This window comes from Bubalus bubalis, chromosome 9 (genome assembly GCF_019923935.1).
Source record: "Bubalus bubalis isolate 160015118507 breed Murrah chromosome 9, NDDB_SH_1, whole genome shotgun sequence".
In the NCBI taxonomy this organism is placed as follows: domain Eukaryota; kingdom Metazoa; phylum Chordata; class Mammalia; order Artiodactyla; family Bovidae; genus Bubalus; species Bubalus bubalis.
This window is the reverse complement of record NC_059165.1, coordinates 89,945,409-89,956,206: the sequence shown is the minus strand read 5'-3', so window position 1 is coordinate 89,956,206 and position 10,798 is coordinate 89,945,409. Positions and strand designations below refer to the sequence as shown.

Below are 10,798 nucleotides of genomic sequence, written 5' to 3'. Positions count from 1 at the left end.
CCCGCAGCCTGAGTGCTGTGTGCCCTGGGGGAAGTCACGCCCCCTCTCTGTGCAGTGTGCACATCCATAAACTGGAGGATTGTGGTCCTCTTTCATGCAGGGAACTGTATGAGCTTCCTACAGCCGCTGTAACAAAACTTAATGGCTTACAACAACCGAGATTCGTCATTCAACAGCTCTGGGGCTCAGAAGTCTAAAATGGATTGGAGTTGGTTCCTGCCAGAGGCTCCTGCCTTTTCCAGCTTCTAGAGGCACCGCATCCCTGGCTCACAGCCTCGTCTTCCATCCTCACAGCCAGCAACACAGCATCTCCCGTCTCTCTCTGCCTCTGACCCTCCCCATCCCTCTTATAAGGACCCCCCAAGGAATCCAGGGTCACTCCCATCCTCCTCTAATCTGAAACCTTCATTTCCCCCTGTCATGCCACATAACATGTTCACAGGTCCTGGAGATGGACACCTTTGGGGACTGTAATCCTGCCTGCCACCAAAACTGAGGCATTTTTCTCAGAAATGCCAAGTCATGGAAAATTCGGGAGCATCTGGCATCCAGAACCCTGTTCTGGGCAATGCCAGGGATGCAGGGAATTTGGCCTCAGCTCCTGCAGTGCTCCAAAAATACTCTTCAAATAGAAGAACAGCTTTAGGATCTGCAGAGGGCCTGACCCCGAGCTGGGGTAGCCAGACAGGGCCACTGTGGGGGTCACACACACCGAGGTCACATTTGAGGGTGAGCTGAGGCAGGCATTCCCCATTTCTAGGCTGAAGGGGAGGACTGTCCATTGGGGCTCGATGGGGTGTTGGGCATGTTGGGGTGCTAAACAGATGTTAGCAGGCGACTGCTCTCCTTCACCACAAAGCCCCCCACCCACTCCAAGGGGGGGCCTTCTTGAGGGGGTCCCAGACACTAGTTCCCCCCAACCCTGCCTGTCCTGAGTGGAGAAGTCCCCAGGGGTGTCACTGTTTGTTCCACCCTGGCCCCTCTGCCAGCTTTCCCCTACCCTACCCCAGGGTGAGGCGAGTGACCCTGAGCATAAAATTTAAGGGGATGCCCAGATCTCAGTCATCAAGATCAATAGTCTAGGGATCTCCCTGGTGGTTCAGTGGTTAAGAATCTACCTTGCAATGCAGGGGATGCACGTTCCATCCCTGGTCAGGGAACTAAGATCCCACATGCCACAGGGCAGCTAAGCCTGAATGCCAAAACTACTGAACACGAACATCACAACTAGAGAGTCCATGAGCCACAAGAAAAGACCCGACATTAAGCAATGAAGACCCGTGTGCTGCAGCCAAGACCTGACACAGCCAAGTAAAATTTCAAAATAAAACGAATTTTTTAAAAAGATCAATAATCAACAAATGGAATCAATTCATGCCCCAAGTCCACAACGGACAGAATACTATCCTTTTAAATAAAGATCCACTCTGCCTTGGCATGACCCTGCCTCACTCCTCACACCCTAACGCTGGCCCTCATTCCAACAAAACTTTATTTACAAAAATAGCCACCAGCCCAAGGGCCACAGTCTGCAAATAAGTTTTTTTTTTAAATATTATATTACAATGTTATTTAAGACATCACTCTGCCAACAAAAGTGCCTATAGTCAAAGCTATGGTTTTTCCAGTAGTCATGTATGGATGTGAGAGTTGGACCATAAAGAAGGCTGAGCACCAAAGAACTGATGCCTTTGAATTGTGGTGCTGGAAAAGACTGTTGAGAGTCCCTTGGACAACAAAGAGATCAAACCAGATAATCCTAAAGGAAATCAACCCTGAATATTCATTGGAAGGACTGCTGCTGAAGCCGAAGCTCCAATACTTTGGCCACCTGATGGGAAGAGCAGACTCATTGGAAAAGATCCTGATCCTGGGAAAGATTGAAGGCAGGAGGAGAAGGGAGCGACAGGACGAGATGTTTAGATGGCATCACCAACTCAATGGACATGAATCTGAGCAACATCAGGGAGATAGTGAAGGACAGGGAAGCCTGGCGTGCTGCAGTCCATGGGGTTGCAAAGAGTCAGACCCGACTTAATGACGAACAGCAACAACAAAAATGTTATTTATCTTGATTACTGGGCTGTTTTGTTTTGTTGGCGTCACCTTAAATTCTGTGCCTAAAGTGAGTGTCTTGCTTGCCTCACCCTAATTAATCCTGGATTGGAGCCATGGCCTGGCTGGGTGACTACCCCTCCCCCCGCCCCAGGGTCTTATGAAGGGAAGAATAAGAACTGGTCATCAGCAGGGGTTTGGGCAGTGAGGAGTCCGTTTCCTCAGTACCTTTGGTCCCTTCTGGTCCGCCTGAAACAGTCTGGGATTTGTGGAATCCTTGTCCGCATAATTCACAGACCCTTCCGCAAGCTCACGGTCCTCCCACTGAATGATTCTGAAATCCACCCAAATCACAGGCTGCCCCATGGATTAAAGACAGAGAACATCCATTCTGTGAATTACAGAAGCTGAGTGCCAGTAAAGAAAAAATATTGAATCAAGTCATGGACCCTCACACTGGAAATGCTGAAGGTCAGCAGGTCAGTGTGGCCCAAAATGTGGGGGATTCCATGAGATGGATTTGTCTCCTTCCCCACACCCAGGGGCCACCCAGTAACGGCCTGTAGACCTCTCAGCCCATCCTGGACCTGCTGTGTGACCCTGTGTGGACTCCAGCCCTCTAAGGGAAATGAGATGGGGCAGGAGAAACTCAGCATGGAAGATGCTCAGACTACAAAACAAAAATGTCTTTGCATCTTCTCAACCGCAGAGACTTCTTGGTTCTTCCTCTACAGAGGGGAAGAGGCTGGGTTTCAGAGAGATGCCACTCACGCCTCCGAGTAGGTAAGGTAAGCCTCAGGCCCCAGACAGTTTAGACAGCATGTACTTAAGCTAGAATTTCACACTGTCTGGTTTTCCCTGGATTTTCACCATTTCTTGATTTTCCATGTATGGTAATTCTATTATCAAATGTCTTTTTCTAAATCAATGCATTAAGGTGGCGGGGGAAAGGAAAGTGACTTGATTAAATTAAAAAAACAAATCCAACTAATGTGGCTGGAGACAGCAAACAGGAGCCATTTTTCTGTATTTGCTGGAACACAGAAGGAGTGGTGACTGGCCCAAAGTCACAGAGCAAATCACAGAACTGGGGCTCAAATGGAGCAGTACATGCCAAGGTCCTGGGATGGGTGGGGAGTGGGGGCATGCATTCTGGGGGCTTCTCAGATCCTGCAGAAGGGGAAGTGGCTTTGGAGGAAGTGAAAACCACAGAGGAAAGGTCATCTGGCTGAATTTCTCCTTGAACCTTCACTTCTGAGGTTCCCTGCCTCCCCAAAGGTGGGGGAGTCTTAAAAGCCTCGACTCCCCTCAACCTCTCAGGGCTCGGTCCTCTTGGCTGCCCAACTCGTGTAACCTTTGGGACCTTGGCCCGTCTTCCCTTCTCCTCCCATCAGCTTTCAGCCCTGGAGCCCAGCAGCCTTCATGGGGAAGTACTACAGAAAGGCCCCCTCCCATCTAGGCCTGTGGTCTAACAGTTGCCCTGGCGTTTCCGGTTCACTGCAGGGACCGGTCAGACAGTCCGGGAGGCCAGGAGCTGCAGCTATTGGGAGTTGGTCCTCAAGGGCCCTCCTGCTCCGAGGTCAAGCCAGTCCTGAAGGTAGGGCACTCCTGGAGGGGGGCTGAGGCGGGGGCTGGGCGGAAGCAGGTGCTTTTCAAGGCTGGGGTGACCTAGAATCTAGGTGGGGCAGGGCTAGAGGTCAGGCTGCTGTTGGCGACGGCTTGAGGGGGCTGAGCTCTGCGGACAAGGCCCAAGTACGGGTCCCTGGGTATTGTCACCGTGTCCCAGATGCTACCCCTGCCCCCTAGATGTCTTGCCCTCCCAGCTGGACATTTTGTCTCTATCACAAGAGTACAAGGTCCTTCCTGCAGCCCTGAAAGATTGATGTGCGCCATTCACCCAGAGAGGTCAAGCAACCCTCCAAGGGCCACACAGCAGGGGGGCCCTCACACACATGCCATCCACTCTGACCTTCCCCCAGCAGCATGAGCAACCTGGAGCCACCCACCAAGATGCCTGGGGCCAACACCCCCACCTGTTCAGCACAGCACACCTACAGCAACCTTGGTGAGAGCCTGGGAGGGGCCTTGGGTGGGCGGTGGGACAGGTGGCCGGTAGGGCAGCCAGAACAGGAAGGTTGGGTCTTTCATTACCATCTAAGGAATCATTTAACTCAATTATAGCAGCTTTTAAAAAATATTTATTTATTTGGTTGTGCTGGGTTGTAGTTGCGACATGCGGGAGCTAGTTCCCTGGCTAGTTCTGGGCCTCCTGCATTGGGAGCACAGAGTCTTAGCCACTGGACCACCAGGGAAGTCCCCTATAGCAGCTTTTTAACTATTTTAATAGAACTCTTTGTTTAAAAAAAAAAAAAAAAGCTGGATCGCCAGCTTCTAAAAATGAGGAAACTGGAGCTCAGAGAGGCTCAGTCACCTGCCCAGAACCACACAGGAAAGTGGGGGCCGGATGTTTCTCTGCCTCTGACTGGTCACTCCTCTGAAGCTTTGTTTCCTTATTTGCAAATTGGAGATGGCATCCTTAACTCGTAGGGCATAAGGTAGTTGAGCGTTGGTATTTTCTTTTTTTTGGCGGTGCAGGGCGGTTTTGTGAGATCTCAGTTCCCTGACCAGGGATTGAACCCCGGCCCCAGCAGTGAAAGCGCTGAGTCCTAACCGCTGGACCACCTAGGAACTCCCTATTTTTTTCCAGTCAAAAAAAATTTTTTTTGGCTACCCCCATCCCACTTCCGTTGCATGTGGGAATCTTATTTCCCTGCTCAGGGATGGAACCAGCGCCCCCTGCAGGAGCAACACGGAGTCTTAACCACTGCACCACCAGAGAAGTCCCCATTTTTTCCATTTTAGAGATGAAGGAATTACGGCCGAAGGTAGAGTCCTGGGCACCCACTCCCCGTGTCCTCACTCCCTTCCCCCACTGCTTCGCCCCGTCCAGGTGAGGTCCGCACCCACCTGATGCCCTCCAAGGCCTGCCGCCCACGGACATCTGAGCCCCGCGCAACTGACCCGCAGCCCCTGCCCCCACCCCTGCCCAAGAAGACCCTCACCAGGACCCAATCGCTGCCCACCCACAAAGCCGCCAGCCCCAGCCTCACTCGAGCAGGGCCGCCTCGGAAGCCCCTTGTGGGGTCCCGCAGTGTGGATGAGAGCCAGGCAGGCGACGACAGGGCGGGGCCAGCCCAGCCGCCTGCAGAGCCGTCCTTCAGTTCGCTGGACACCGAACTGGGCCTCTCCCTCCACGATCTGCACCACCCGGAGGCCGTGCACGCAGCTCTAGAGGCCCGGCAGCTGGAGGGTCTCCGCTCCGTGCACGCCCGGCTGCACACCCGGCTCCTGGGGGGCCGCCCAGGCCCCTGCCGGCCAGAGCACGGCTTCCGCCTCCTGGACAGCTCGCCCTGTGTGGAGAGCGGGGACGCCCTCTACTACCGCCTGGTGCGCGTGCATGAGGAGGCGTGGCACCTGCTGGCTGCCAAGGTGAGCCCCGCCCCCGCCCCGCCCCTCGGAGGTTTCCCCAATTTCCCCTCCAAGGCATAACCTAGGGCCATTTCTTCTCGGGCCTAATTGCTTATTTTGCAACTAACACCGTCAGTCCTAGGAATCACGTTTCTAAGGTGTGGGGCCACCTACATTCGAGTCACCCGGGAGTCTTGTTAAAATCTCCCCACGCCTCTCAGGGGCTCAGGAGTCTGCTTTCTTTTTTTTTTTTTTCCTACCACGGGACATGTGGGATCTTAGTTCCCCAACCAGGGATTGAACCCGCAACCCCTGTAGTAGAAGCTAGGAGTCTTAAACACTGGACCTCTTGGGAAGTCCCCAGGAGTCTGCCTTTGAACTCACTACCCAGTAAATTCTGACGCTAGAAACCCACTGCCAGCTGATAGATACCACTTTCCATCATCAACATCTTCAACAAAATGTACTGAGTACTCTTCCTTCATGTCCTGTGCTGTTCTAAGGAGGTTTAAACACTTTCATTCAGCTAATCCTCATGCAAGCATTACCATATTTTATTATAAGGTGCTTCTGTTTTATGCACCACCAAGAAAAAAAAAAAAGATTCCTGTCAAATAAATGTGACCACCAAGAGTCAGATATGTCACCATTTTGGAGGAACCTCACCCATTTGACAGATTGTGCTATTTGAACCCATTTTACAGATGGGAGTGTGGAGGGAGTAAGTTGTTGCTAGCTGTGAGTTCTTTCATTGACAGCTTGATCCTGGTTCCATCTTAGAGGCCCCTGGGGAGTTGTCGTGTTGGTTGTTTTGGGGTTTTTTTGGCCATGCCACATGGCATGGGGGATCTTAGTTCCCCAACCAGGAATTGAACCCGAACCTCCTGCACTGGAAGCTTGGAGTCCTAACCACTGGACAACCAGAGAAGTCCCAAGGGACTTTATTTTTAAAATACACACTCCCAGTGCCCTACTTCAGCACCTGTGCTTTTTAACCCCTGCCCCAAAGTGATTCAAATGTAATCTCTGGAGTTGATGTTCTCCTACTTTCTAGAAGGAGCTTTGCTGACCAGTACTGCAGCTGCTAGCCATGGGTGACTTCTGAGCACTTGAAATGGGGTTGGTCCTGACTGAGATGTGCTCTGAGTGCCAAATATACACCAGGTCTCAAAGATTTAGTATCAATAACAATTGTGTAAAAACATCTCATTAATATCTTTTTCATTGATGACCTGTTGAATGATAATATTCTGGGAATGTTGGATTAAATAAAATAGATTATTAAAGTTATTTTCAAGCTCATACAACTCCATTAAAAAAAAAAAGCTAATGAAAAATTAGGCAGAAGACCTGAAGAGACATTTTTCCAAAGAAGACATACAGACAGTCAACAAGCAAATGAAAAGATGCTCAACATCACTAATCAGAGAAATGTAAAGCAAAACCATAAGGAGGTATCACCTCACACTTGTCAGAATGACCATCATCAAAAAGACCACAGATAACAAATGTTGGCAAGGATGTGGAGAAAAGAGAATCCTGTACACTGTTGATGGGAATGGAAAATGATGTGGCCACTGTGGAAAACAGTTTAGAAGTTCCTCAGAAAACTAAAAATAGAACTGCATATAATCCACAACTCTAATCCTGAGTATATACCTAGAAAAAAACAAAAACGCTCATTAGAAAATATATATGTGCCCCCAATGTTCACAGCAACATTATTTACAATAGCCAAGACATGGAAGCAACCTAAGTGTCCATCAACAGAAGATGTGGAATATATATACCATGGACTACTACTAATCTGCCATAAAAAAGAATGTAATTTTGCCATTTGAAACATAGATGAACCTGGAGGGTATTATCAGTTCAGTTCAGTTGCTCAGTTGTGTCTGACTCTTTGTGACCCCATCCATGAACTGCATCATGCCAGACTTCCCTGTTCATCACCAACTCCTGGAGCTTGCTCACACTCATGTCCACCGAGTCAGTGATGCCATCCAACCGTCTCATCCTCTGTTGTCTCCTTCTCCTCCTGCCTTTAATCTTTCCTAGCATCAGGGTCTTTTTCATTAGTCAGTTCTTCGAATCAGGTGGCCAAGGTATTGGAGCTTCAGCATCAGCATCAGTCCTTTCAGTGAATAGTCAGGACTGATTTCCTTTAGGATTGACTGGTTTGATCTCCTTGCTGTCCAAGGGACTCTCAAGAGTCTTCTCCAACACCACAGGAGGGTAGTATACTTAGTGAAATAAAAGACAAATCCTGTATGTTTTCAATTATATGTAGAATCTAAAAAATTAAACTAGTGAATATTAAAAAGAAGAGGAAGAAGAAAGAAAGTTACCTTCACCTGTTTCTTTTCACTTTTTAAAATGTGACTACTGGAAATTTTGAATTACACTGTGACCTGAGCTGTATTTCTACTGACAGCCCAGCTCCAGCACCTTTGCTGTCATCATCCTCCTTACCAAGTGGCAAGTACAAGTGATGGACACCCTTTGGCAGGCTGGAAACTTTAACCGTTAAACACCTCCTCCCTGGTGTACTGTTAGTGTTAGTCACTCAGTCGTGTCTGACTCTGAAAACCCATGGACTGTGGCCCACCAGGCTCCTCTGTCCATGGGATTCTCCAGACAAGAATACTGGAGTGGGTAGCCATTCCATTCTGCAGGGAATCTTCCCCGACCCAGGTGTCAAACCTGGGTCTCCCACATTGCAGGCAGATTCTTTACCATCTGAGCTACCAGGGAAGACCCATAGCACCATCCTCCCAGGTGTAGTTTTCCTTAAATCATGTTGGCGAATAATATCTGAATTAACAAGAACCTTGCTTCTGGAGTAATCAGCCATAGTGGGGCGAGTTGCGGTGGGTGGGAAGGTTTCAGAACAGGTAGAGCCTCTGGGCAAGCTATGCTGGTTTTCAGGGTGGAGGGGCTCTGTGGTCAGGCTCTGAAGGCCCCCTCTGTCCCACAGGTGCCCAAGCCAGGAGCTGAGGAGACCCGCACCTGGGGCCTGGAGCTACAGGTCTCTCTGCGCCCACATTTCAACCTCCAGGGGCTGTGTGGCCTGTTGCCCGAGGGTTCACTGCCTGAGGCACCCTGGAGCGGCTGCGTGGCACTGGTGGCCGAGGTGCCAGAGCTCACTGTGGCCCAGTGGCTTGTGGAGGCAGGTGCTCGGCCGCCGGAGGAGTTCACGAAGACTGTGGCCCTGCTGCTGCTGCAGCTGAGCGCTGCCCTAGAGCGCCTGGAGGCACGGGGTGCGGCCCTGGCCGAGCTGCGGCCCGAGAACATGCTGCTGGTGGCGCCTCGGGGCTGCATGGCCACCGGGCCCCCACGCCTACTGCTAGCAGACTTTGGACGCGTTCGCCCGCGGCCTCCCGGCACCCCCGGCATCCATGCGCGGCAGCTGGGCCGCCTGTTCCGAGAGCTGCTTGGCCCGGGAGCGCCCTTGGCCACACCTGTGGCCGCAGGCCTGGAGCGCCTGGCGGCCCAGCTGACCCGTGTGCGGCCCTCAGCGGCCCGGACACGCGGCGCGCTGCAGGCACTGCTCTGGGGGCCCGGACCAGAGCTGCGCAGCCACGGAGCCCCACTGGGGTCCTGGCTGCAGGTGCGCCGAACCAATCTGGTCCTGCACCTGGCTGAGCGGGCCGTGGGTGGGGAGGTGCCCGGTCTGGAGGACTGGCTCTGCTGTGAATACCTGATGGAGGCCACAGCGGCCTCAGTGGAACTTGCCCTCAGTCTGCTGTGGGACTGACCCTGCCCGTGAGTGACACACCTGTTCCAGGACCCCTCCAAGTGGCAGGCCCCCCCCTCAACCTCCCAGGGCTGGAACTGGTGGCTGGTGAATCCATCATAGGGTGGATGCCCCCTTTCAGAAGGGACCAACAGGCCAGCAGAGAATGCAGTTGGGAAATTAGGCCCAATCCCCCTTACTACCCCCAAGAATGCAGTTGCCCCCCCTTCCAGGGCTGGGACCTAATGGCCAGTGCTCGTAGAGGCTTTCAGAGCAGCCCATCCTGGTGTGCGATCAATGCCAGTTCATGCCTCTCCCAGTGATTGGAATTCCTCCCACCGCCTTCCAGTAGAAACCAGGTGTCCTTGTGGTACTACGGTCTGATGGTCACTGTGTCTGTGGCAATGTGGACACTCCTCCCAAAGGCCCTGGAGCCTGCCCTTGTGCTGAGGATGGTGGTGTGAACTGTCAACAGCTTGTCAAGAACTGCTGGGGGCTTCCATGGGGAGAGAGGTCCCTGGAACCTGAGACAGCCAGCCCACCCCAGCAGGGCCTGAGCTCACCTGCCCACATGCTCCCCTGGTTCCCATGCCCACCCCCCTACTCCCTCCACCCACTGTGGCCTCCTTGCTCCCCCTCTGTGACACTAAATTCTGTCCAGCCACCAAATCTTTGCACTGGCTGTTTCCACTGCCAGACTTGCTGAATCTCACCTCTTTTAAGCAAATAAAGTTGACCCTCCTGGGCGCTCTCCAGCTCCTGGCCCTGCTTCCCACCAAAGCACTTGGAACCACCTGCATTTATTCATTCATCTCTTTGTTACCTGTTCATCTCACCCATCAGGTTGAGTTCTGAGGCCCTGCCCATACTTAACACACACTGTGTGTTTAATAGCATAGAATGATAGAATAAACAAAGTTGTTTACAGACTCATCAGGGACCTGAGGGAGAGAATGAGGAGGAAGTTTCAATTTATACCTCTGCAAAGTAGATACAGGAGCTCTGAGGGGTCTCAATGCCCTTGTCTGGGATCTCGTTATACCCCTTCACCAGCCATGGCAATGCTGGGGGTAACTTTCTAACCCCCAGGTATGACCTGGTTCCTCTCCTGCTCAGACCTCTCCCATGGCTCCCTGGTGCCTTCAAAACACAAGGGGTTTGTCTGAAGGCTCCGCATGCTGTCCGGCCCTCTCCTGCCACATCACCCCTCTATGTAGGTGCTTTCTGGCCTCCAGACCTTACCCATCATTCCTTCTGCTGATATATCTCCCCGCTATGCTCCGCTTCAGACTCCTGTACATCCTCCAGCACCCCAACCCCAAAGCCCTTTCTCTGCCTGTGCTCTGCCCACAGACTGGAGTGTGTCCAGTCCTCTCTTCAGACCTTTGAAAGCTGACTCCATCATCAACCAGGTAACCGAATACCCCACCCAACCCCCAGATATTCTTGAAGCCCTCTGAACTCTTCTAAGATACCTGCTTTGCAACCTATTTGTCAATCTGCAGGGCACAACCCCAGATGCAGCCAGCAGGTGGCGCT

At 52.0% G+C, this 10,798-nt stretch overlaps 1 protein-coding gene across 2 annotated transcripts; it reads left to right on the top strand.

Moving 5' to 3' along the window:
* The first annotated feature begins 3,198 nt into the window (after positions 1–3,198).
* PEAK3 (PEAK family member 3) lies at positions 3,199–9,531 on the top strand. 2 transcript variants are annotated; one of them, XM_006047822.3, is made up of 4 exons: positions 3,199–3,652; positions 4,038–4,120; positions 5,006–5,544; positions 8,501–9,531. In XM_006047822.3, exons 2-4 carry the CDS (start codon positions 4,039–4,041, stop codon positions 9,278–9,280), a joined length of 1,401 nt encoding a protein of 466 aa, XP_006047884.3. In that variant the 5' UTR covers positions 3,199–3,652; position 4,038; the 3' UTR covers positions 9,281–9,531. The 2 variants fall into 2 exon arrangements, with proteins under 2 accessions (XP_006047884.3, XP_025148904.2); XM_025293119.2 differs by having other exon boundaries at positions 4,035–4,120.
* Positions 9,532–10,798: the final 1,267 nt, after the last annotated feature.

Excerpts from the sequence above, each read along its gene's own strand:
- PEAK3 (XM_006047822.3), top strand. The coding sequence starts at position 4,039 with ATGAGCAACCTGGAGCCACCCACCAAGATGCCTGGGGCCAACACCCCC. Across the intron at positions 4,121-5,005 it reads GCACACCTACAGCAACCTTG|GTGAGGTCCGCACCCACCTG; the intron begins GTGAGAGCCTGG and ends CGCCCCGTCCAG. Across the intron at positions 5,545-8,500 it reads GGCACCTGCTGGCTGCCAAG|GTGCCCAAGCCAGGAGCTGA; the intron begins GTGAGCCCCGCC and ends TCTGTCCCACAG.